Source organism: Trachypithecus francoisi, unplaced genomic scaffold, assembly GCF_009764315.1.
Source record: "Trachypithecus francoisi isolate TF-2019V2 unplaced genomic scaffold, Tfra_2.0 Lachesis_group15, whole genome shotgun sequence".
In the NCBI taxonomy this organism is placed as follows: domain Eukaryota; kingdom Metazoa; phylum Chordata; class Mammalia; order Primates; family Cercopithecidae; genus Trachypithecus; species Trachypithecus francoisi.
In genome coordinates this window covers 88,643,306-88,671,174 of record NW_022681460.1, presented here as the reverse complement: position 1 = coordinate 88,671,174, position 27,869 = coordinate 88,643,306, and the positions used below count along the sequence as shown (strand labels likewise).

At 34.9% G+C, this 27,869-nt stretch overlaps 1 protein-coding gene across 7 annotated transcripts in view; it reads right to left on the bottom strand.

Moving 5' to 3' along the window:
- Nucleotides 1-27,869, bottom strand: part of PTPRK (protein tyrosine phosphatase receptor type K) — a 572,798-nt gene that overhangs the window by 426,786 nt on the left and 118,143 nt on the right. For all 7 annotated transcript variants that reach the window (XM_033235516.1, XM_033235515.1, XM_033235517.1 and 4 more), the window contains exon 2: nt 21,546-21,668. In XM_033235516.1, the coding sequence (XP_033091407.1) occupies nt 21,546-21,668 (123 nt within the window). The remainder of the gene's footprint in view (nt 1-21,545; nt 21,669-27,869) is intronic.

Here is a 27,869-nt window from a genome sequence, read left to right as displayed (position 1 = left end):
TGGGAGGGGCTGTCATGAAGACATCTAACATACCCTGAGACATTTTCCCCATTGTCTTGGTGATTAACATTCGGCTTCTCATTACCTATGCAAATTTCTGCAGCAGGCTTGAATTTCTCCTCAGAAAATGGGATTTTCTTTTCTATCATATTGTCAGGCTGCAAATTTTCCAAACTTTTATGCTCTGTTTCCCTTTTTAAATGGAATGCCTATAACAGCACCCAAGTCACTCTTGAATGCTTTGCTGCTCAGAAATTTCTTTCACCAAATAACCTAAATCACCTCTCTCAAGTTCAAAGTTCCACAAATATCTAGGGCAGGGGCATAATGCCACCAGTCTTTTGCTAATACGTGACAAGAGTCAACTTTGCTCCAGTTCCCAACAAGTTCCTCATCTCCATCTGAGACCAACTCAGTCTGGATTTCATTGTCAGTATCATTATCAGCATTTTGGTCAAAGCCATTCAACATGTCTCTAGGGAGTTCCACACATTCCCACATTTTCCTGTCTTCTTTTGAACCCTCTAAACTATCCCAACCTCTGCCTGTTACCCAGTTCCAAAGCGTTTCCAAGTCGGGTATCTATTCAGCAGCACGCCACTCCTGGTACCAATTTACTGTATTAGTCCATTTTCACACTGCTAATAAAGATATAACGTACCTGAGATTGGGTAATTTATGCAGGAAAAAGGGTTTAATGGATTTACAGTTCCATGTAGCTGGGGAGGCCTCACAATTACGGTGGAAGGCAAGGAAGACATCTTACATAGATGGCAGCAATCAAAGAGCGCTTATGCAGGGAAACTCTCCCTTTTTTAAAACCATCAGATCTTGTAAGACCCATTCACTCTCACAAGAATAGCATGGGAAAGACCCAACCCCTTGATTCAATCATCTCCCACCAGGTTGCTCCCACAACACATGAAAATTATGGAAGCTACAAGATGAGATTTGGGTGGGGACACAGAGCCAAACCATATCATGTGCCATTAAACATATATTTGCTAAATGAATATATGACTGACTTGTAAGTAATAGATAACTGGAAATGCCTAAATCTTCTTCATCATAGTACTTTGATTTGTATTTCAAAATCATATTCAGCAACTTGAGAAAAGTTAAAAGGGATATGAAAGTGATCAACTTCATTAAAGCAAGAAGCAACCAAAAAAAAAAAAAAAAAAAAAAAAACCAGAATCAAACAGAATCAAAGTTTACTAGCTAAAGAAAATGTTCTTAACTACAAAATAAATGAAAAAAACATGTCCTAATTAACATGGAAGGTCAACTCAAATGAGAACTACATGTAATTTTCATTCACTCTACAGACTTTAATCAACTTCAGGACTGTTACAAGCATATAAAGTAGGTTGAATTTTAAACACATTAAAATTCTTTCTTTCTTAATGTTGAAAAAGAGTACATGTTTCTTTGCTCTGCTTAACTCCAAATAGTCAAGAATTATATTTCAGAAGTAATCGGTGATCACGGTTTGCTTTGTAGGCTGTGTTTCACAAATCTTCACAAAATAGAATGAATTTAACCACAAATATTAAGGTGAAAGTTATATTTCAATAAATATAAACCATAAGTTACTTTCATCTCTAATGTAATTAAGAAGTTATTACATTTATAAACTAGAAAACAAATATAATTAAGTAAAACATAAGTTAGGCCTGCTATCTGGTCATGATTTCATATATAAATATACACAGACACACACAGAGATGTACATACAAACAACGACGCACACAAACATAGACTTAGAGGTAACAAAAAATGACATCAAAAGATTGATGTTGCTTTTCTCTTGATTATGAGACACGTATAATTTTCATGTTTTCTAATTCATTTTCACTTCATTCATATACATGTACAAATGTTAAAATAAAAAATAAGCATGAAAAAACTTTCCACTGAAAATACAAATAGAGTCTTGAGAAAAACACCTTTCAGGAATCTGACTATAAAAATTAGATTCTAAAATGATTACTGCTAATGTATATGCATAATCTTTCAAAGAAGTCAAATAATTTTAAATAATACTATGTGAAATATGCCATGTAATTGAAAATATATATGTATCTCATTTTTGGATAAATTTTACAGGCAGAATTTTGTCACTTCCTACTTTCATCTATTTTCTTCTTATAAATGCTGTTTTTACAAGTATGCATAAATATCTTCTACTTTTATCTCCACTTCAATATAATTGTTACCCCATGCAAAGTTCAAGTAAGATGGAAAATAACAAAATGAGTTACTTGCTATGGTTAAAATGACCTTAGAGATTAAACTTTAAGAAGCTATTTTAATTATTGAATGTCCATCACAGTAAAGTACTATTCAAGACACTACTAAGAAAAGAGGGGAGGGGAGGAGAGGGGAGAGGAGGGGAGGGGAGGGGAGGGGAGGGGAGGGGAGGAGAGGGGAGAGGAGGGGAGGGGAGGGGAGGGGAGGGTAGGGAAGGGAAGGGAAGGGAAGGGAAGGGAAGGGCAGGGCAGGGCAGGGCAGGGAAGGGAAGAAAATGTCCTACTCCCTGTTCTTTTCGGAAACTGGTGACCCCAATTTCAGCTACTTTATTTGCTCATACTCCAGTTTACCTAGTTCTTCCTTTCTACTCTATCTCTATACTCTGCCATTACTACCTATAGTCATGGGATAAAATATCATGAATCGAATAAATGTTATATGATGCACTGCCATGAACCATGTGATTGAGTCTCATTCTTTGAAGTGCTGACTAGTAAAATGACATGGAATAATTAAAGATCCAAGTATCAACCCATTTACATTACCAACACAGTACTCTTGTTACTTCATGGGATTATAAAAACATACTTTCACTGTTTTCAAAGTTTGTTCACAATCATGTATTATTTTGGTCCTTACAACTACTTTCTGGGAAAAGAAGGACAAATAGGAAAGTCTTGATTTTACCTTTAAGAAAGAGAGGACAATCTGTCCACATCATGTGATGTAAGTGGTAGAGTCTAGAGCCTGAGTCTTCCAAAATAAGAAGTTCGTTGGTAGAAATGCTTCAGTTGCATTATTTTACTTCATAAGGTATTGAAGAAAAGGAACAAAATTTTATATTCCCCAAAATATCAAATCCTTTACAAGTTGAACATACTCTCAGACTTATGAAATATTTGGTAAGTCACATGTTCCTTTCTAACACTAGTTGGCTAGACAGAGGGAAAAAGCCTTGATCTTCCAGGGCATTCACTTTAGGAATGGACGACAAACTCTCTCAGTGTTTATTTTGTTATTTAATAATATTTGCTATCTAATATTTTGTTGTTTAATAATATTTGTGTGCTCATTGGTTTGTTTTTACTTATGGCTTTATTTGTAATAATCAACATTAAGTTGCAGGAAATGAAAAACACAATACTCAAAGTAATTTATCTAAGCATTCCCATGGACAATAGGTAAGTATATGGAAGAAAAAGGATGAAGGGGATTTTCCAAATCCTGTTCAGCCTGGAAGTAAACCTTAGCAAACGGGCTTTCATCCCAATAGTATAGCAAGTGGGACACAAAACAGATGTGTTTATCAATAACAGAAAAAACCTACAGATATTAGTCTTAGGAGAGAAAAAAATTCACACTACAATTCTTTGAGAATAAAGAATTTTAAATCCTTTAAACTCTAGATACAGTTAACTCTCCTTGAAAGGATGAAAATAAAACTAAAAGGGTGCAGAGGAGACTTTGTAGAAAAAAAGTATCATCTTTGATTGCATCAGCACAAGATAGGAGACTAGGAGATGAGCAAAGTGGGAGTTTTGCTTCCCTTTATAAATGTAACCCCCCACCCCCTCCACAGTGCCTTAGGGACCTGTTCAGTGTTGTACTCTATAGAATTGTGCTACTATTCTGTGTGATTATTCTGATATTCTGTGTCTAATATATGTATGTGTGTGTATTTGTATATGGTTGTATGTAGGAAGGTATGTGATTTTTCAAGCATATATCATTTCCAAGCATAATATTCCAAGTATATACACACACACACACACACACACACACACATATACACAATATTATAATTTTAAAGGGTTTATACACTCTCTAAACACATCTCTGGAGCTGCAGGTTTAAAAGAATCTGCATTTGACATACAAAGTAACTGAAAACACATTAATTATCATACTATGTAATAGAGACCTACAGGGAGCAGAGAGTACTTATCCTTCTCTCATTCTTCAAAAGAGGTAACCAAGGCATAGGTAAGACAGCCAACCTAATCAGGTTTCTCATTTTAGAATAAGAATTCACAGCTAACAATCTGGACACAGCCCAAACATCTGAAAACAGGTTAAAAAATTACTCAAATATGTAGAATCCAAGTAAGTATCTTTACAAGTTCTACTGTAAGACATAAAACCAAAATCTGTTTGTGCAATAGAATATCCAGATTTTTAAAAATATGACCAACTCTATCAGACAGTTTGAGACCCATTTTTTTTCCAAATCTAGGTATTTGCCGGTGCTTGCTTGTGTTTTTGCAGTGTGAGATACTTCTAACAATTTTTCCAGTGTCTCAGCTTTAAATGTTGTTGCAGAACTTCTTCCTCTGCCTTATGACATCATAGACTGCAGCTGTTGTTGTCAACATTAACTAAAATTTAAGGTAAAAGGTTGTATTTCATTAGAAAATTTTTTAATTAGAATGATCACAAAGCAATTCAATCACCCACATGGAATAACTACATAAAAACAGTCTTAAGACTTGAGAAATAATAAACCTTTTCCCAAACTATTTCCATACCTCATTGTTATATCTTTGTTGTAAAAATCATTTCTAGATACCATTATGTGTTAGAGTGCAAAGCAACTGTACTCACTGAGCAATCATGTAACAAAGGTAATTTTCAGAATTGGATATAAAATAATTCCTAATGAGCTACTGAAAAATTGTGATGAGAAAATGCAATTCATTCCTCACTTTAAAAAAAAAAGTGAAAGGAATTCAAATCGATTTCTTATAGATTAATGAGATTACTAATCAGCCATGTCACCTTGGGCCAGAGGGAAGGAGGCAAATAGTATTCATTCACCATCAGCTACATCCCAGATACTACCAGATGCTGCACACTGTATTTCATTTCACTGGTACAACAACATTTACAGAGACAGAGAGAAAAATGTCATTATTCATAATTTACTGATGGGAAAATGGAAGCTCAGAAAGGTTATATGTCATGACCAAATCTCGAGCAATAAAACCTAGATTTAAATTCAGGTTACTCAGGTTCCCGTGTCAGTTTGCCTATTTCCACACTATTCTTTATTTGTAAAAGGAAAGTTTAGTCTAGAGATAATCTCTGGGGTCTCTTTCAGATTTAACAGAAATTAATTTCAGACCAGGCATGGTGGCTCATGCCTGTAATCTCAGAACTTTGGGAGGCTGATGTGGATCACTTGAGCCCAGGAGTTTAAGACGAGCTTCGGCAACATGGCAAAACCCCATCTCCACAAAAAATGCAAGAATTAGCCAGGTGTGGTGGCATGCACCTATAGTCCCACCTGCCAGGAAGGCTGAGGTAGGAGGATTGCCATGACTGCGACACTGCACTCAAGCCTGGGCAACAGAGCAACACCCTATCTCAAAAAAAAAAAGAAAGAAAGAAAGAAAGAAAGCAAAGCAAAGAAAAGAAAACATCAATTTCAGTAACGTTAAAAGTATTATAATGGTGCTAGTACCAAAATGGTTTATATGATATGCTGAGTTTGGAGATTTTGTGTGTAAAAATACTAGGAAAATTGAGCACAAAGAACTATGACTTCTATTATAGAATACTACCTTTTCAACTATATATAATCATGTCCTTTAAAATCCTTTTAAAAATGGACAGTAAATATTTAAAAGCAGCATAAAGAAAACCTATATGAAAATTATCCTTTTTTTTTTTTTTTTTTTTTTTTAAACAGAGTCTCTCTCTGTCACCTAGGCTGGAGCGCAGTGGCATGATCTCAGCTAACTGCAACCTCTGCTTCCCGGGTTCAAGAGATTCTCCTGCCTCAGTCTCCCAAGCAGCTGGGATTACAGGTGCACACCAACATGTCTGGCTAATTTTTTTGTTTGTTTTTTGGGTTTTTTTTGTATTTTTAGTGAGATGGGGTTTTACTATGTTGGCCAGTCTGGTCTCAAACTCCTAGCCTCAAGTGATCCTCCCGCCTCAGCCTCCCAAAGTGCTGGGATTACAGGTGTTAGCCACCACACCCAGGCAAATATTATAAATTGTTTTTATTGACCATCCATTTCTCTTTATTTCTTCCACTCTAATGATTTCTTGGGACCTATAGGTGTCCACTTCCTAAACATAGATGTAGAGTATTTGCAATTTCAAAACAACTTTTGTACCACTGCTCCTGGTTCAGTAAAAAAGAAAAAAAAAAAACCAAAACTGCTCAGCATGCAAAAATAAGAAAGTAACATCAATGTCATCCTATTTTTTTAAGGGTTTATATAAATTTTATTACTAGGGAGAAAGACTTTATGATAAGGAATGTGACATATGGTAACAGTCAGCTCTTCCCACTGGCTTTTCTTCATTGACTTTAATTTTGAGTCAAAGAGAAGAGAAGAAATAGTCACTACTAAGCTAAGAAGAGTCTGTTTCTTGGTTCCAATGGCAATGAATATGCCTGAATAATCTAGTCTAAAAAAATCAAAATCAATGCCTATTACATAAAGCAAGATGTTCTTGTCACAATCACATCCTTAATAGCAAAGGTTAACTCTAAGACCTAACATGAAAAATATAATCTTCCAATACTGGGGCAAAGATCTAAACTTCTAAATATTTCACATAACATGCAGGAAAAAAACGTAAACACTATCAGTAGAATATTATTATAGTGTTATACAGGGCTGGAATTAAACCCACTCAGTCAATCCTCTTGACCAGATTCATCCCATTCATTCATCTACATTAAAAAGCTTCAAAAGGCCATTTTACAATAGTATAGTACATTAAGAGCAGTTAAATTCAAATCATTTTCTAAAATACTCCTTTTTCCTTCATGTAAATTTATCATTCCATTTATGTATTCATTCAAAAATAACTTGAGTTCCAACATAGTTAAGATATGCTTTCAAGAAGAAAGTTAAGAGAAGCATGTTTATATTTTTAAGCTTTTGAGCTATTCATAAAACAGTTATTTATCATAGGCCCATGTGCCAAACACAGTGCTAAACTGCACAACACTGAATGGTGGTATTGTTTCACCGTATCCTTAATTTTAAGCATCAATTTCTTTTTTTTTTTTTTTTTTTTTTTGAGACGGAGTCTCGCTCTGTCCCCCAGGCTGGAGTGCAGTGGCCGGATCTCAGCTCACTGCAAGCTCCGCCTCCCGGGTTTACGCCATTCTCTCGCCTCAGCCTCCCGAGTAGCTGGGACTAGAGGCGCCCGCCATCTCGCCCGGCTAATTTTTTGTATATTTTAGTAGAGACGGGGTTTCACCGTGTTAGCCAGGATGGTCTCGATCTCCTGACCTCGTGATCCGCCCGTCTCGGCCTCCCAAAGTGCTGGGATTACAGGCTTGAGCCACCGCGCCCGGCCTTAAGCATCAATTTCTTAATTCTATTGTCAAGAACAGTGTGGTCTCATGAACAATAGCATACCTTTTAACATTGTTTTAAGTATCATTTTTTGTAGCCACAAAAGTAATAAGTCAAAATCATTAGTAGATTACATTCAGAAAAAATATTGACAGTTTAAACACATTTTTATTTTCTATAAAATGTTAGGTTAAATTATATCTTAGCCCTATATAAAGTAATATACTAGAAACATGAGAAAAATTAAATACCCAACTGCTTTATACAGCTACTATTGAATTTACTTCTTAAACTTTTCAGAAGGATAATGTTTTTGTTGCTTTGGATGCTAATTTAGGAAATAAATTCCTACCTTTTTAGGTTTGCTCATTACCAACAATTAAATCAAAAACACAATTTCAAATTAACTTTTCCCTTCCTAATAAATATTCTTTCTCATTCAAGATTCACTTTGACAACTAGTTGAAGGTGGACTTCTAGTTGATAGGTTCCATACGCACGATAGCCCAAAAAATGTTGCCCTTGTCCATATTTTCATCAATAAAAACCTTTTCTTGGTTTACAAACCAAATTTAATGGAGATACCTCTCAACATATAAGTTAATAGAGATACCTCTCAATACAAAGATTTTTGGACAATATTTCTATTTTTTTCCTGAGAAATTATTTTTACTTATGACTCAAAAACTCTATATAACATGTAAATCAGGGGTGTCCAACCTTTTGGCTGCCCTAGGCCACACTGGTGTTAGGCCACATTCAAAGCTATCCTGGGCAACATGTGGCTGGTGGGCCATGGGTTGAATAAGCTTGATGTAAATTAAACTACCAGTGGAAAGAGTTTGTTGTGAGTTACATTCGAATACAACAGTTAGTAAAACATCAGAATAGCATAGGTATTTTGAAAAGCGTACAGTGACTACAAATGGAATGTGTGCAGAACATAATGAATTTAAAGAAATGCACTGAATACAAGGCAATCATGAAACAAATTGTTTGGTGACCAGAAAAAAATTTTTAAAGCTTTCATTGTCAAATATTATATTAATGACAGACTGGAATTACGTTTTCTCTCTGTTAAAATAACAAATTGATCTTAGTATTTTCAGTGTCTTCTTAAAAAGAGGTCACAAAAAATTATTCCTAATCTTCTGTTTAATCTGAGGAAAGATTGGGTATCTCTCCAGGATAATATTATACACATTAAGTTGATTTTATTATGGTTTTGATGATTAAAAACAAAGACAACTTTATTTCTTGGAAGAGCTGAGTTTCCTTATCATTGTGTTACCTTCTATTTTATGTTTAAATATTAAAATTAATTATTATATTAATATAATTAATATTATCATAAACAATAATTTTAAAATACTGGTATTGTTCTTTATTTTTAGGCACGTGTCTTAATCAAGTGATCAATCTCCTGTGATAATTCTTCTGATTCTTCCTTGCATGATAAAACAATAAATTCAGAAAAAATAAAAATTTCAAGAGGTCTTTTCTTCTAATCTGCCTTTGTGATTTCCTATAGGTCTTTGGACAACCACAGGGGTTCATTTCCTTGCCTTATAAGATTAGGAACAATAAAAGTAATTAAATTTGTTTGTTATGTTCCATATTTTTTACTTAGCTCAACACCATTATAAGGCTTGCATAAAAAAGAGCTTCAAATCAGAGAAGTTCAACTTTCTGTGAATTAATTTTTTTCAGGTAATATAAAATCTTTGTCCAAAATAATTCAATTTACAGGAAGAACATGGCAAGCTGTTAATACAGTCACTGTCCATATATTGTTACTTTCAGAGGAGCTGTTAACCAAATACTTATTAAATAGTAAGTCATATCCTGATAGAGAATTTTTCTCTTTCCTAGTGTGATACGGTTGATTACCATAATAAATTAATCACAATCATTCAGTCATTCAGCAGGTGGTTTCTGCATTCCTCCCATACTTGCCTGAAGGCTCTGCTATCAACTCTAGGCTCCACAAATTAAATCCTTGAATACTGGCCTCAATAGAAAACACTAGATCAGGTACTTCTAACTTTGATGTCTTCAAGGACCAGCCTCAAGGGTCTAAGCTTCAGAGCTGACATCACCTACACATCAGCCAGAATATATCAGGTTACTTAGCCAGAATTTCTGGGATTGATGACTTCATGAAATAAACTGTAACCCCCAAATTCATGAAATAAATAATTAGTTAAATATAACTTAATGAACTCATGAGGTGAATCAATTTCGGATTATTTGGGAGATTTTCAGTATATTTTTAATGTTCTGTGTTTTTGATTGGTATGTATAATAATAAAGCTTTTCATTTATGTTGATTTAACTTTAATCCTTGACTTAATAAAGGTTCTTTAATTGATATCCACTTCTAATTACATCTAAGATATTCAGTAATACATTTTTTCTACTTTTCTTTCAATGGCAGTTAACTGATAAATAACTAAGAAGAGGCCTTTTTTTAAACAGAATATAGTTTGACAAATCAACTGTACAAATTGTTTGATTAAGAACTTTTTTACTAAAACACATATGATAAGATTACCAAAGAGATAAAGGCTGTATATTTCATATGTGGAATCAATCAATACCTATAGAGAGCCCTCCCAGTAACTGGGTCTGTTACCTAGTCTACCTAGTCTGAGTTTATAGGGTCCTAGCCTGAGAGGAAATGGTCAATCCCTGGCAAGCCAGGAAGCTCAGATGATTTGGGAGACATAAAAGAGGAAGGAATTCACCCACATTTATAAATACTTCAAAGGAAATACTCCTAAAGGAGATGGCTATTTTGAATTGGTTCCTAAGCTTCTGAAAAGAAGAATAAACCAAGATTTGCTTTTTAAAATACTCTGAAGTAATAAAGGCTACTGAAAACACAATTCTAGATTTCTAATGAAGTCTTCAAATAGATGTTAATTTTCCACTCTTACTAATTGTTTAATATTGAGTGGCACTGGATATTTCAATCCTACTACAAGGTTTATGTCAATAAACACTTCTTGCTGCACCTATCTAAAGGAAACAGGCTGGGTGCAGTTGCTCATGCCTGTAATCCCAGCACGTTGGGAGGCCGAGGCAGCCAGAGCATATGACATCAGGCATTTGAGACCAGCCTGGCCAACATGGTGAAACTCCATCTCTACTAAAAATACAAAAATTAGCTGGGCATGGTGGTGCATGCCTATAATCCCAGCGACTTGGGTGGCTGAGGCAGGAGAATCATTTGAACCCGGGAGCCGAATATTGCAGTGAGCCAAGATCGCACCACTGCACTCCAGCCTGGGTGACAGAGCAAGATTCTGTCTCAATAAATAAATAAATACACACATAAAAACATAAATAAATAAATAAATCAGACAAAAACTAAAGGAGATCACTTTTTTGTTGTTTTTAACAAGAATCATCCTTGGATAATATTTATGATCCTAGGGCGGAAGTTTTAAGAAAAAATGTTCAAAACTTGGGACCCAGCACAAGAATGACTATATATCCTTCACCAAAGGATTAGATAATATTTAAAAGTATGTCACTTCATCAGAGTCACTATATACCACTGATTAAGATATTTTACAACTCTGTGAAAAAAGACTTAACTTGTAAAACATTTATAGCAACACAAATGATACATTATAATAATGCAAACAAATTTTGTCTAGTACAGAGGAAAATGATTTGTCTGTTAGTAAAGATAGCCTCACGGTTTCACTTTGATTGTCTTATTGGACATTTAGTATAAAATTTAGGAATCTTATTCTACCATTTTTTCTTTCACTGATTATGTTTCCCTTATTCCTATAATCTTTTGAACCAGTCGTACTAGCCTGCTGGTTACCCCAATAATAAATTAATCTATCTTTAGCATATATTCATTCACATACACACTGTATAACACTTGACTCTTTCTTAGTTTTGGAGCTTTTTAAATAAAGTATGTTCCCGTATTTATTCCATGTCATAAAAATCATAAGGAAAACAAGAGAGAATGAAAAATTCTTGTGAGTAACAATGGCAGGTTAGAAAGGTAAGGTAAGCTTACTAGGGGTAGGAAGATTTTCTGCTTTTCATGGTACAGATGCAGTAAATGTGTGAAATTAAGGGAAACCTGATGCTAGGCTGAACAAAGCATTACAGCAGGGGTGTCCTATCCTTTGGCTTCCCTGGGCCACCCTGGAAGGAGAAGAATACACTAACACTAATGACAGCTGATGAGCTTACAAAAAAAAAAAGGCAAAAAAATCTCATAATGTTTGAAGAAAGTTTACAAATTTGTGTTGGGCCATATGCAAAACCATCCTGGGCAGCATGTGGCCCACGGGTTAGACAAGCTTGCACATTAGAGAACACAATGTTGTTTTAATAAATGCTTTATTTATGCATTCTTCTAAATCCCACCGCTTTGAAATTCTACCTACAGATCTATACTACCATATCTGTATCAAAGAGTATCCCAGAAACGTTTTTTGTGTTCATTTATTGATACGTCTAAGACATAAGGAGGAGATAACTAAGAACCTCTTTTTCTTCAAGATACTGTTGTGTCTGAGTTTTGTATCTGGAATAGCCATAGATTTTAGACCTTTAAAGGGAGATAGCCTCAGGTAAAAAGATGACCTACTGGAATGGAGAAGCAAAGAGAGAAGAAAAAATCTGAATTGTTGATGAAATCACTGAGCCACTGAATAAGCCAACTCTGGACCTTTTGTTATGTGAAAGCAGCCTTCCTTACGGTTGAAACACGTGTCTAGTTGTGTTTCCCATTACCTGCACTGGAAAAAGCATAAGAGATACAACTTCTGCCACCCCTTCAAGTCAGCCCTGATTCTTTTTGCTGCAGTCTCTAAAGAAGGATCTCTACATATATTTGTTTTATAAAGTTCAAAGGTTAAATCCTTATCCTCTGTCTCTACATATCTAGATTCCTAGCCTTGCCTTTCCCAAGACATAAAACCATTGGCAATTTACTTAAGCTCACCTGACTTCAGTTCCTTCATCTACAGAATGATGTGAATACATATTCCAAAGGCATTTTGGGAGAATTAAGTGAAATGACATATTTTAAATGCTTGGGATTACACAGAAGGAGTCAGAGAAACATTTTTTAAGTATCCAATAAGTCTGACCTAACATGGATAAAAATCCCACACTCAAAACATAACTTTCGAATACTGAAATTTGCCACCCTACTTTCCTATTTAATCTCCAACTCTTAAATAACTGAGGTGGGAGGAACATACAGAAATACATAACCAGCCTGATGAAGTTTGTAAAACTGTCCTATTTAATTTTATTCTCACAAACCTAGAAAAAGCAAGCCAGCATCTTTTCAATCAGCATTGCTAGGTGGAGATTCCATGATGCTGTGAGCATTTCTAAGTTGTCATATGCTCTAAATTTAGAAGATGTGCACTTTTCATTGAAAAATATATCCCAGCCAATAATTTCCTCTTTGGGGAGGGAGTAGAGGTCTTTAAAACATACTATAGTACTCTTGGCAGGAACTATGTTGGAAAACTAACATTCTTCCAAGATTTTAAAGCATCTTTTATATATAATGATAGTCTAATATATAATCATAACTCCATATTTTCACATTAACTATATGAGATAATTAATATCATATATATTTTTAATAATTCCTAGTTACTTACCTTCTCTTGGTTTTTGTTTGTTCGTTTGTTTGTTTTTGGTGTATGTATGTGTGTGTGTGTGTGTGTGTGTGTGTGTGTGTATGTATTTCCCTGGCATTCTTCTTGTGTTTGAAAGATAATAAGCTTTTAAACTGAGATAGTACCTAGCTATCTTGAGTCAAGTTTATTTTTGGAGAGGAGAAGTATAAGGTCGTAACTGTTATTTTCAGTCACACTGCTACCAAGGAAAAGTAATTTTGAGTCTTTGGACTATCTATTGATTTTAAGGTATATGTTAAAGGTGACTATATAGTCTTTGAAATTGCTGTGTATTCTTATCTTAATTCATCTAGGAGGTTGGAAATTCTCTAGCACTGACACCTATATTATTATTTTTTCTTTTTTTTAATTCTAGGCTGTTATTTTCCCCTGAAATATATTAGGACATATCTAACTTAGATGCATTATGTGCCTGAAATATCAAGAAAAAATTCCAGTCTCAGCATGCCATTTCTGTCCACTGTAATGTAGACATTTTTCATGTTGCATTTATGTCCGCGAGGGTAATAGTCCTTACATTAAAAACCAGCCTTCGTTAAGTGGCTCACCCTTCAAGTAGTCCATTACAGCCTTTCATTCTCTCACCTTGCACTGCTTCCAACTCCCACTGTTTTTAATAAGCAACTCAAATGTGGCAAACTATCTTCTCTGTGCAGAGGGCAAAAGCATCAATAGCCAGTTGATAACATGGTTTGGAAGAGCACATCAAAATAAGCCCATAATTCTCATCCTAAAATACCTCACCGCAAACAAAGACTTAAAATTATTTTCAAACCCTAGACTTTAGTCTGATTCCTTTCATCCACGATCTTTTCTTTTACCATACATGCTCTAATGAGACAGCAGATAATATGTGTGTTTCTAAAGGTTTGCTTAAACAGACATGCAGCAAGTGCTTATCAAATAACTAAAAATAACATACAGGTAAATCAAAGGAAGGGCAAAGTGTCTCCCCAAGGGATGAGAATATCATAGAGAAAATCCTGAAGTTTGGCAGCAATTCCAAACAACAGCAAGTCTCAGATTCCATTTCCCACGAAGGGTAAGAAACAGTCATTTAAAGCTTTCAAATGGTGGAAAGAAATATTTTAAATGAAGTGGTAGAAGATCATTCTGGATTAAATGAAATAAATTATATAGCTCATTATATAGTGGATTTAAATAAATGCCCATGCCCAAGTCAAGGAAATTTATCAACTTAACTATAATGATGGAGCACGGTGGTACTGGAACAAGAGTAACTTTTATATTAGACAGACAGATCTAAGTTCCAATTCTGTCCCTGGGTGACAATTATTCTATCACTCTCTGCCATGTTTTGTCTCTGGTAGATATGCTGTGAAGATAGTCACTCCACTACAATTTTACCAGGCTCTTGTAAGGATTAAAGGAGACATGGTCATGTCCCTAGTATAGTAAAACTCAGTAAGGGACTAGTAAGTGGTAGCTAATAGTAGTAAGTACTTTAATCTCAGAGATGCTTATCTAAAAGTGCTTGAGTTTGCAACATCATTGTTTTCAAACTGCCCTTTGGAGCCATACGTCTCTAGGCGTTTTTCAGAGAAGCCACCTGGATGGAGCCAGGGTGGTACAGAGAAAGGGGTAGATGGTGAGAAGGTACAGGATTATAAAACAAGTAAGTTCCAGGACCATTCATTCCTTGTGATTGATTTTAAATATTAAAGCGGTAGAAAATATTATTTTTTAAAAAAAGAATTCTATTACTTAAAAAAAAAAATCTGAAATCATTGAATGATACATAACCTTCCAGCTTTAAACCTCTGCAGTTTTCAGGCTCCTTAGAATCTCACACCTATATGCAGTACTTTTGGAGGTTTTCCCATCCGTGTTAATGGCCTCATGTTAAGCCCTTCCTCTCCCTACTACCACCAGATCTCTCAGTTCCCCTTAGGACAATTGCACATGTTCACAGACACACTCTCTTTGGTTGTGTTAACAGACAATGCTAAGTATATGACAAAAAGAAAGTAAACCAACATTTTGGCCTGATTTTCTCAATCTTCTAATACAAAACTAGCCATAATATTGCAAGTCAATATTCATTGCCAATACTACATGCACAGAACTTTATTCTACCACTCTCTGCCATGTTTTCTCTCTGGCAGATAGACTGTCAAATAATTCTGTTAATTCAGCTGTGTGAGATTTTTGGCCTTTACGACTTTGTAAAAAACATATGCTTTTTCATTAATCATCTATAATGGGGGATGAAAATATTAGTCACAGTGATCCACTACTTTTGGTAACTGATCACTGTTCCCAGAGAGAAAGCAAGCATAAGTTAACATAAGGACTTCCTTGAAATTTCTTCTCAGATGTATTAAAATGTGTTACATGGCATATATAACATTGTTTTAACAAATTATTACTAAATTAAATTATTATTAAATCTTCTATAAAACTAAGAGACTAATATCATTACTTAGAAAACTTAGCTGAAATAATGTTACCTATACCTTTTATTGTATGAATCAAATTATGGACACCAATGTTTTATTTAATTTTCACTTAATCACACTATCAGAAGAAAGCCAGGTACAAAATCATGTGACTCATACATGCTCCCCACTGAATAAAAAAGCGCACTAAATCTCTCCAAATAAATAATTGAAGAATGGTACTGGAATTATCTGTTTTATAATCCCCTGGCTCCATCAGGGTAGCTTCTCTGAAAAACACTTACAGACATGTGGCCCTAAACTACTGAATCAGAACTCACTCAGTTTCATAAGGGAGGAGGACTGGTTCCTTACTTCAATCTTCAGATTAATTTAATGACAAAGGGCTTTCATTTTTTACTATATATATATATATAGTGTGTGCATTTTAAATAAAGAATCCTGTACAATTATTTTCATTATTATCAGTGAAAACACTAGACTGAAGGTGGGATACGATTCAGTCATAATTTTAAATACTATCAAATAAGTTCTCTAGAGACTCTAAACTAAAATTCAATTAGCCATTTTACAAAAACCTGTTAAAAATAAAAAGCAGTTGTAATTACAGTCCAAGATAAATGTATTGAGACATCAATCACAATCCCTACTCTCAGATCTAGGACAGAACATATAGTAAAATGGTCAAATATGTTTGCTTCATGAGGTCATAAGCATAAAAAATATTGACAAACAAGGTCAAGAATGTACATGTCTTTGAGATCAAAGAACGATTTCTAGTTCCATGCAACAGCTCTTATTCTCTATGGGTTCCGAAAATGCACATGCAATAGATTTCTGAGGAACAGAAGATCGGGATTTGGCAAGCAAAAGTCAAAAACAAGAAGAGAGAAAGAAATACGAAAAGAGTACACAAAAAGACAAAAAAAAAAAATTTAATTTTTGGTAGAATTAACAACATTTAAGTGTATCCAAAATAGATAGGTAATATTCATAAAGACAAAGGTCAAAGCTTAATAATTTTATGTGAAGGTCTAATTACATAAAAATCTCAACTCAATATAATGTTTGGTAAATGGGGTATTTTTTAATTCAAATAATTTTCTAACAAGAGGAGCTTGTTTAATTCTTGACAAAAATATTTTAAAACTTACATTACAGAAGTTGACATTTTTGTCTAAGAAAAATTAAATTTTTTTTGAGAAATAAAAGACAAAAAAATGGTCTATGTTCATAAGAGTTTTTTTTGTTTGTTTGTTTGTTTGTTTTTAAAAAAAAGACAGTCTTTCTCTGTCACCCAGGCTTGATCTCGGCTCACGGCAACCTCCGCCTCTCAGGTTCAAGCAATTCTCCTGCCTCAGCCTCCTGAGTAGCTGGGATTACAGGCACTGTCACCACATCTGGCTAATTTTTGTATTTTAAGTAGAGACAGGGTTTCATCATGTTGCTCAAACTTGTCTCAAACTCCTGACTGCGTGATCCACCCACCTTGGTCTCTCAAAATGCTGGGATTAGAGGCATGAGCCACCATGCCCGGCTGTTCATATAGTCTAATGGACAGAAGGACATGTAAGAAATATACTATAAAAATAGTTACAATTTAAGTAGTACATAGTACAGTGGGCCGCATATTCTGATATGAGGATAGAAGAAATAGACTTTCAAGCCAGTCAGGAAGATCTTCTCAAAGCTAGTAGAACGTGAGTAGACACAATAAGAATGGGTAAGAGATTGATGAATGGATAAGTAGACACAGAAATATTTCAGCAGAGGGAAGAGAACAACACAAGGCCCATACAAAGATATCAACAAACACAGTGATTTTTTAGTAGGGAGGAGAGAATCCAGTATGGTAAGAAAACAAGAAGTTTGGACCCATTTGAGGATTTCTATTTTATATCTTTTGTTCTAATCCATGACATTTTATTTTTTATTTTAGTTTCCCAGGCTTGTGTGCACTGGTTTTTTTTTTTTTTCACTTTACATTGACATATCAGATACATAAAGAAAAGTACACAACTCATCATTGCACAGCTCAATGACTTTTTACAGATTTCACACCTCAAACTGTAAAATGCCATCCAGATGAAGAAACAGAGTATCACCAGCATCTGGAAGACTCCTTCATGCCACCTGACAAACACTAACTATCATTACCCAAACACTCCTGCAAGTAAATAATATGCTGATTTCTAACATCATTGATTAGTTTTGCCTGTTTCTGAAACTTACATAATTTATATAAATGTATACAATATATACTCTCTTGCATCTGGTTTCTTTCCGTTAAGATTGCGTTTGTGGAATTCATTCATATTATTGTATAAAGCAATGGTTCTTTCATTTATTTGCAGTACAATATTCCACCTTATGAATATGCCATCATTTATTTATACATTGCACTGCTAACAGACATTTGGGTTGTTTTCAGCTTGGAACTATTATGAATGCTGATGCTATCAACATTCTTGCACATGTCTTTTGGGGAACATGTATACTTAGTCCTGCTGGGCTTATACCCAAGAATGGATTTGTTGGTCATAAGGTAGTACAGATTTATGCTCCAACAGTGGTATCAGAGGGTTTTACTCACTCTACATTCTTACCAACATTTGGAATTAAAATTTTCACTCTTCCACTGATTGTACAGTAGTTTCTCACTGTGTTTTAAATATGCATTTCCTTGATGACTGAGTTAAGTAGGTGCCCATAATTTCATATGATTTGGGGATATTAGAACTGTCTTACGAAGTACTTATTCTTTTGTATGCTATTTTTTATTCTATTTGGCAGACCTTTCAGTCATCATCATTGTAATCTGACCAAACTAGTATGTGGGACTGTGTAGTAAGTAGGAACTGCTGCAGAACTTTTTTTTTTTTTTTTTTGAGACGGAGTCTCGCTCTGTCGCCCGGGCTGGAGTGCAGTGGCCGGATCTCAGCTCACTGCAAGCTCCGCCTCCCAAGTAGCTGGGACTACAGGCGCATTTTAAGCAATGATTGATGGTACTGTATCTCTTCATGAATAGAAACAATTTTCTTTTTGTCTATTATTCTCTACTATCCTTCTTCAACCTTCTTTCATTCTATTTATTCATCCTGTCTTTTTTCTCTCACTCTTGGCTTTTAGTCCAAAAAGGTCAATAAACGGAAGCCAGTTAACAGCACCGAGTATCACACAGTTCAATAACAAGTTAGGTTTGGAGAGCCAGCTTTTATAGAGTTGCCAAACATTTGGGGGTTTTTGTTTGTTTTGTTTTTGTGTGTGTTTTTAAAGTACATAAAGAAAATAAGCATGCTTGCTAATTTATATGACAATAAAAAGATCATAACATTTTAGTATGATAAATCTAAATGTCTCCTTTATGCCAATTTATGAGCAAGGAATGTTCAGTCAGCACTTTAAAGGAATATCAGAAGGAAAATGAAAACAATAGCATCTATTATAAAAAGAGATGACTAAAAGAAGAATATACATGAGTGCTTTCTCTCACCTCTCTGAAGACTAAACACGTTTCATTCGGCAAAGTGGCCGTGACCTTTTTCCCTCCTCTGCATGATTAATTACTTAATGTACTATTAATTGGAAGATATGGCTGAATTTCAAATGCTTTCATTTTCTGTGCATATCATCCTGTACTGTAACCACCGATTAAGCTGTTCATCAAAGGTGAGCCAACAAGGTCATCTGAGCAGTAATTCTTCAACTATTCATTACCCACCATCAATGGTAATTAGCAATGGTAACATTTCCATAAATCAACATCTTTCTTATTATTCTATGATGATAAACATTCAAAATGTGTGCATCCCAGCCCACCCCCTTTAATTTTATATGAAAAGTTCAGTCTAAATATACCACAGAGAAAATTCAGGTGAAAAATTACAGTAGTTTAATTAAAATGCATCAGGAAAATAAGGTTACATACCTTTGAAAGAAAAAATACAAATCTAGGCACAAAATTAAATGAGTCTGCTGACAAAGTAGGGGTCAAATATAAGAAGCAAAGAGTGTCAACTACACAGTTCCAGTTTTCCCTCTGCAAAGGAAATTATGGCTCAGTTCAGCCTCAAAAATAACCATTTGCCTACTCAGTCGCGGAAAGTGACAATTCAGAGTAAAAAGCAAATTTAATTTGCTCTACTATAAAAGTACACATCACGGGGGAACCAATAAACATTTTTTCAAGAAAATATTTACCATATTCATGTACAAACCAATAATTACATTTAGAAATGTAACTTTTAGGTTTTGTTTTATTTGCTTTGCATGATTGTGATAAATTGTTTATTGTTGGTGTTTTCACTTTTTGTTTTTTTAAATCATATTAATCAGCAAGTTCAGGGACGTTGCTGATAGAATTTTCACTCTCAATAATCAAAACTGACATTTTCACTTCTAATGGCCATGTCTAAAATTGTCGTATCTAAAATTCACACTCAAGAAGGCCTTACTCATTTTGTAGAAAAATTAATTCTAAACCATTTTTAATCATAATAAAAATACTAAAACATATTCTGAAACCTAAATTATTAGTACTAAGTAATCAGCACGTTATATTATATAATAGCATAATGATATATATTATATATACCTGACTATATATAATATATAATTATGTACCATGTACTATTCTTGTTTCTTTCTAAATATTGGAAGGAAAAGAGTTTATTCTCTTTCATGTTGTATTTTTAAATTCCTGTTTACATTTTCAATGTTACAATTTAATGTTATTGCTAAGCATATATGCATAGAACTTGGAATTTGCTCCAGATTAACATGCAGAATTGAAAAGCACAACTATTAGTCCAATATTGTATGAAATGGTATGTAAATAATGACATCCTATGTTAATCGTGTGTTTTTCCTAAGTAAGATGAAACACACTGCACACTGGCTTAAACAACTATAAATTATATTATCTCGCAAAACCCTAAATCAAAGGATATAACAAAGTAAGGTAAAAAACGAAAAGATGCTGGGCGCGGTGGCTGATGCTTGTGATCCCAACAGTTTGGGAGGCCGAAGCAGACAGATCACAAGGTCAGGAGTTCGAGACCAGCCTGACCAACATGGTGAAATCCGTCTCTACTAAAAATACAAAAATTAGCTGGGCGTGGTGGCGCATACCTGCAGTCCCAGCTACTTAGGAAGCTGAGGCAGGGGAATCACTTGAACCTGGGAAGCAGAGGTTGCAGTGAGCTGAGATCAGGCCACTGCACTCCAGCCTGGGTGACAGAGTGAGACTCCATCTCAAAACACAAACAAACAAAAAGAACAGATTTTTCCCCTATTTCTCTACAATTCCCACATAAAAGATCTCCATTAGACACTTTTGTCTCCATGCTGCCTCCCTTCAGAGTCACTGGCATGCTCATGACCACTGGGAGAAAGACAAAACCTCCCTCCCTACAATGTAATAAAATTCTTTCCCTTTAGTCTGATTGGAGCCAACCTATATAATTTAATTGAATAACGATGAAAAGAGCTGATCCCACATTTAAGATATTTTTGGAAAGGATTTTTTTTTTGTTTATTCTGTTTTTTTTTATTTTTTGATTTCTGGTTTGTCATTTGGGTTTTTATTAAACAGAAAAAAAACACTAATACTTATCTCTTTTTTCAAAGACAGAAATAACAAAGTATACGTATAGTGAGGATTCTTGAGGAATACAGAATTATAGAAAGTTATTAAGGGAAAGGCAGAGAATACTTTAAGGCTCTTAGATGTGATCCAGTAGCATAGCAATTTAGCTTATTATAACCATTAAATTATTGTTGTTACACCTAAAATAAGAAAATCCTAGACACTGCAAAACTGTTCCCCTAACATTGACTAAACAGAGTGACTCTCACCTTGAGGCATCTCGGGTGGTAGATAATGAGGCTCTTGAGCACTAACATGCACCCACTCAAAGTCATCATACAGATCCTGGTGGTAATCACAGGCCCCTGGACCATCATCAAAAGTACAGCCACCTAGGAGAAAAGAGGACTAATGTTACATTCTAAACAGATTTTCCAAACATAATGAAAGCTCTGGAGAAGGAAATGTTATATTGATATATATAATATGTTACTCATAATCTTGATTTTGAATCATTAAAAATAATAGAAGATACATGCATAAGTCAGGCTTCTTGAAATATACAAAGTGTTATTGGTAGAGGGTCTTGACTGCAATTTGTCCAGGTCCTTGGCGTCTTGAACAAAGAATTGGACAAAACTCACAACAAAGCAAGGAAAGAATGAAGTAACGAAAGCAGACATTTACTGAAAATGAAAACACACTCGGCAGTGTGGGAGTGCACGAGCAGCGGCTCAAGGGCCCGGATACGGAATCTTCTGGGGTCCAAATACCTCCCTAGAGGTTTCCGATTGGCCACTTGGTGTTCACCTCATATGAATGAAGTGGTGGCCCACAATCAACACTTTACAGTACTTTCTGCAACCAATCAGAGGTACTTTCAATTTTCCATCACCACTCAGAAAAGGAGGAAGTTTGCAAAGGGAAACCGGAAAGTTGGGGTTTTCCTTTCTATTTAGTTCTAGGACGTCAGGTGAATCAGCCTTAGGTTCCCTGCCTCCAGACCCTATTCTCCTGCCTCACAAACCACCTAGAGTCTAAATCATTTTTAATAACTTTAGCGGTGAGAAGTAGAGGAAGAATAAGAGTGAAAGTTGTCTTCTCTACAATGCAAATTCAAAGAGGTGAAATAATTTAAGTTTTACCAACATCTTTGCTTTAAAAGAACTATCTGAAATCTCATAATAGCCAATGAAACATAAAGCTTTTTAGGGTCTAAAGTGTTTGAGGTCTGTGACATCTTTCATGCTTTATTTAGATTACTTTCATACACAATTATGATTTAAAAGGTAGGGGGTGACTCAAGCATAAAACCAATCAGATTAGCCTATAATCACTTTCACCGCTCCTACTTTATTTAATAACTTGGTCTTTTTAAATGGGGGTAGCATTTTCCCTTTGCATCAGTCATGGTTTTTCTGCCTTAATTTTCAGGGGTAATTGTATTGCAAAAGTAGAAGGATTATTTTTGCTTCTTAGCTGATGTGTACAGGCACACATGACTCAACATATTTAGTTTATTCAAATCATGAAAATAAGAACTGGCCTATATGTCTCATCTTGAAAGAAAATGCATTAGAACTAATGAAAATCCAGCAGTGGGTTTAATGAGAAAAACCAATAACCTGTCTCCTTTCAAATAGCTTATTTGTTTAGTTTCCATGGGGATCTCTGTGAAGAAACTCAGTGAATTATCTGACCAAGCAACAGACTAAGGAGTAGTAAACCCCAATGCTGTAAATTCTTCCCTGTAAAAAAAGGAATTTACTTTCCTCATCAAAAGTTTGGTAATCTGAGTATGAGTGAAAGTTACACTCCTCACCAATGACAGAGAGGGGTGAGTGTCACAGGCAAAGCAGGAAACATCAGAGATGTCATGTTGGCACTATAAGCTTTAAAATCTTTTCCAAAAGGAGAATATGTTGAGCGTATTCTTGAATCACTCTTATGACTACAGAAATCCTATAAAACAACCCAACTCGAGAACTCAAAAGCTTAATACTGTCTTTTAAATATGCTTAAAATAGACCTTTTATAAATGCTCTCATTAAAAAATATGTACTTTTTAATTTAAAATTAATCAATGAAAACAGGTTGCTAGGAAATGTATCTTCACATAGCAAGGGGAATGTTTTTCTCAAAATATAATTTGCTATCAAACTCTAAAATAATTTACTGCTTTGTAGCACAGGCCTTCAGGGCCCCCATTACCCTTTATAATAGTGTGAGTGCCCTCTGTATATAAATTTAAACTACCAGCGGGACCCACATTGACTCATTTGAAAGACAAATGGCCTTAATTGCTCTCCTTCATAGCCACTGTTAATTTTAGACTACAGGATTCTGATTAGCAATAACAACTAGGAGTAGCTGTACAAAATAAGTGGGTCAACCCTTGCTATTTGTTGCACATCCCTTCCCTATCTGAAATTTGTCAAAGGAGTCTTGAAAATTATTACTGGTCTACTTGACTTGAGTAACAAGAAAACTTTCAAAATAATTTTTAATTTCTAATTTACAACAAGGTATAATCCAAGAGGTGTAAAATATAGCATATTAATAAATCTTTTGCAAATCTTTTTGTAAACAATTTTGTATTTCGAGGTTAAGGGCAAATATAGTATACTGGAGTAGACGATAGGAAATACAAAAATAATAATACTGGACTAATAAATGAGACAAACTACGGGAGCCATATATATCAAAATAAATACTATGTGTTTTGTGGGATAATCATATGATGAAAATTCCAAAGAACACAAAAGAATTGGCTACCCACACTAGGGTTGCTTAGGGAAGGTTTCATTGAGTTACTCATAGTGAATATGAGGAAGGATATACCAAACAGAGGCAACCCAGAATGGAAATGGGATTAAAAGTAGAGGAAAAGCAAGAGCAACAGCATATAAGTTTAAGGGTACATCATATGTTGTGAAATCTCAAATAATTCTGTATAATGAGCATCCAGAATATGTAGGAAACTAGGAAGAAACAAGTAAATACGAAAAATTTTAGATGTCAGAAAAAGGAGTTTAGAGTTTGTTCTACAGCTGTATTAAAATCTTTAAAAGATTTTATCAAAGAGTATGAGGCAATTCAAGCCACATTAAAAAAAAAAATGGTAATAACCCATGTAGAGTTGAAAGAGGAATGGAGGGAAACAGAGGAAAATAATTTATTTCAACCTTGTAACAGAGAGCAGCGCATAACATATCCTGAACTAATTCAAACATATACAGTTCCTATTGACCATTTAGGACTCACTAGAAAGGTCTAAACACCAAGTCCTCTGTTATACACAGTCCTCAATACACATTCTTGAGTTCAAGACATCTTTATGTATAGTATTACATAAATCTATTTAAAAGATAAATGTCATAGGAAGGTCCTAATTCATAAATTAAAACATACCTTATGAATTTAAAGTTTCACTGAGCTGGATGGTAGATGGCAGAACAGAAAGAGGTAATACCAAATTGGTGTTCAAGAAATTTAGTTAGGCAGAGGGAAAGAAAAATGAGCACGGAAATGTTCCATTTTCTGCTGTTGCATTTGCTACTGGTGATAAGGCTACAATGAGTAGCTGCAAATCATGCCAGAGAAATGGTGACCACAGTTCCTTGACCTTTGGAGGAAAATTACTTCTGAAGAGCATGTCACAGATTGCTAATTCCTCTACTCCAATCAATCAACTAAGGGACAGATCTATCACCAAAATGGTCTGCTTCTGTGATAGCAAGCCACTTAAGGGGTTGGCAACCTGTTCATCTAAAAATAAAAATCAAGCTGATTTGAACTTGCCAGAATTTCATTTTATTCCTAAACTGCTCGGTGAAAAATGTGGTACTAAGTAGTTTTAGACACCAAAAAGATTAAACATAAAAAGTAAAGAAAAGTAAGTACCCCAGTCCCAAAACTATATTGCCTAAACATCTGGCATTTAGATTCTTGAGTGCTTATTTAAACAGAGGGTAAAAGTTCTGTGACAGAACACGGAACTAGAGACATTTTCTGTAGAATCAGGAAAAAAATGAATGCTAAATTTAAGTCCTTTCTGAAGTCAAACTTTTCAATAAAACCTGGGTTCAGGTTAATTTAAACAAAGTTGAACTGAAGAAAAATGAAAAGTCAGTAGATCACCGGAGAGCTGTGAAGGACATTCTTTTAAAAGATTGTCTAGGATCTTCCACATTCTCCCCTTCATGGCACCTCTAGATTCTTAATTTTCTGACTGAGTACAGTAGCAAGAAACAAAATGGAATTATCTTTCATGGTTCTTTATTGTTTGTAAAGAACAAGCTTTATTTAGCTGAAAATACAAAGCATTTTCTTAAATTTTTGGAATATATGTAGTTTTTTCAAGTAAAAAGAAAGTCCAAAACAAAATATGTTGGAAAATACAATATCCTTAGTAAAGTTGCTTGATGATCCTCAAAAATGGACAAATTAACCTTCTCCAATAGTGAATTAAGCTGTGATACATAACTTTGCTCATGTAAGTGATTATCAACTCGGAATGATCTTTCTTCCATTTAGGACACAGAGAAAGATTAATTACATGTCACATTAGGACACATGCAATACTGAGTTAAACTAACTTTGTCATCTATTTAACGATCTCCAAAATTCATTACAAAAAAAGCCAATATATTTCACAAAAATTTTAAAAGAATGAAAATTACTAAATATCTTAAATGCAGTTCTATTGATAATCTGAGTAACACAGTTTATTCCCAGAAAAACACCTTACAGAAGTATAGAAATTAGTGGGTTTTGTTTTTGTTTTTGTTTTTGTTTTTGAGACGGAGTCTCACTCTGTCACCAGGCTGGAGTGCAGAGGCGCGATCTCGGCTCGCTGCAACCTCCGCCTTCCAGGTTTAAGCGATTCTCCTGCCTGAGCTTCCCGAGTAGCTGGGACTCATGCCACCATGCCCATTATTTTTGTATTTTTAGTAGAGACAGGGTTTCACCATGTTGGCTAGGATGATCTCAATCTCTTGACCTCATGATTCGCCCATCTCGGCCTCCCAATGTGCTGGGATTACAGGCGTGAGCCACTGAGCCCAGCCAGAAATTAATGGTCCTAAATAAAGTTCATCTTTCCTCTGAAACATGTTGGCATATCTGAATAGTTTTTTTTTTTTTTTTTTTTCCTTTTAACTCTACACTTCTGGGAATACTGAAGATACAAACCAAAAACTGGCATACCAAAATAAATATTTAGGTACTTTATACCTGCTCTAATGACAAGCAACAGTTTTGTTTTCCAATTTCAGTAGTGAAATTAAAACAGGAACAATTCCAAGTCGATACAAATAACAAATGGTTTTAAGGGCATATTTATGAGTCACTGGTCATAACACATTGCTCTGGTTCATTACCAAAGAGGATCTACTAGAAGAAAACAGAAAATTTATGAATAGGAGTTCTTTAAATAATAATCACTTGAGATCCTGAAAGTATCCTTTGCCCTGCTTGTAGTTAATGAGGGTGTGAAAATATTATTTAGGTCTAATTCCTTCATTAAAGAAAAAGAACTAGAGACACATTTCAGGAAATCCAGATCCATTATTTATTGATAGGCAGAAATCGCTCTTAATGATAGAGAACTCACTTCAAACACAATTGTTAATTATCTAATTTTTCATCCCTAGAGTTCCATCTCTAGCCAAGAATATATGTTTATATAATCCAAGATTATTTAGCTAGTAAGACTTCTATTCAAATTGTATATTATTCGAAGCAGATGCTCTACTCCAACTAAATAATCTTCACTGAACTAACCAGAGTGTAATAACAAGTTCAATTCCACCCCCTTCATCTTTACAGAGAAACAATATTAAAATCCCTTATATCTCTATTAATAAGGCTGAAAGAATTTTAAGTATGGGCCATACATCATCCGTGCAAGTGACAGAAGAGAGACAATATATCTAAACACAGCCTGGAGTAATGGCTAAATACATCCATAGCTTTCATATTTTACTTCTTTGAGCTTCAATTTCCTCCCCAGTACAATCAAAATAATAACAGTTATAGCACAGTGGTGTTAGATTAGTCATAATGCATGTCAAACTCGTAACACCCAACACAGTTTTTTTTTTTTTTTTTTTTTTTTGGTTAAAAAAGCATCCTTGGCCGGGCGCAGTGGCTCAAGCCTGTAATCCCAGCACTTTGGGAGGCCGAGACGGGCAGATCACGAGGTCAGGAGATCGAGACCATCCTGGCTAACATGGTGAAACCCCGTCTCTACTAAAAAAAAATACAAAAAAACTAGCCGGGCCTGGTGGCGGGCGCCTGTAGTCCCAGTTACTCGGGAGGCTGAGGCAGGAGAATGGCGTAAACCCGGGAGGCGGAGCTCGCAGTGAGCCGAGATCCCGCCACTGCACTCCAGCCTCCGAGACAGAGCGAGACTCTGTCTCCAAAAAAAAAAAAAGCATCCTTAATTTTTCGTGTTTTATTCTACCCAGTTTATTCTGTATATGCTATACAGATGCACATATTTAACAGCTAAGCCCTTAACAAAAAGAGAAATATGGTTTCCATCTAATATACACAGAAAGACTAAAGATAGTTTATATAAAGGCAATATT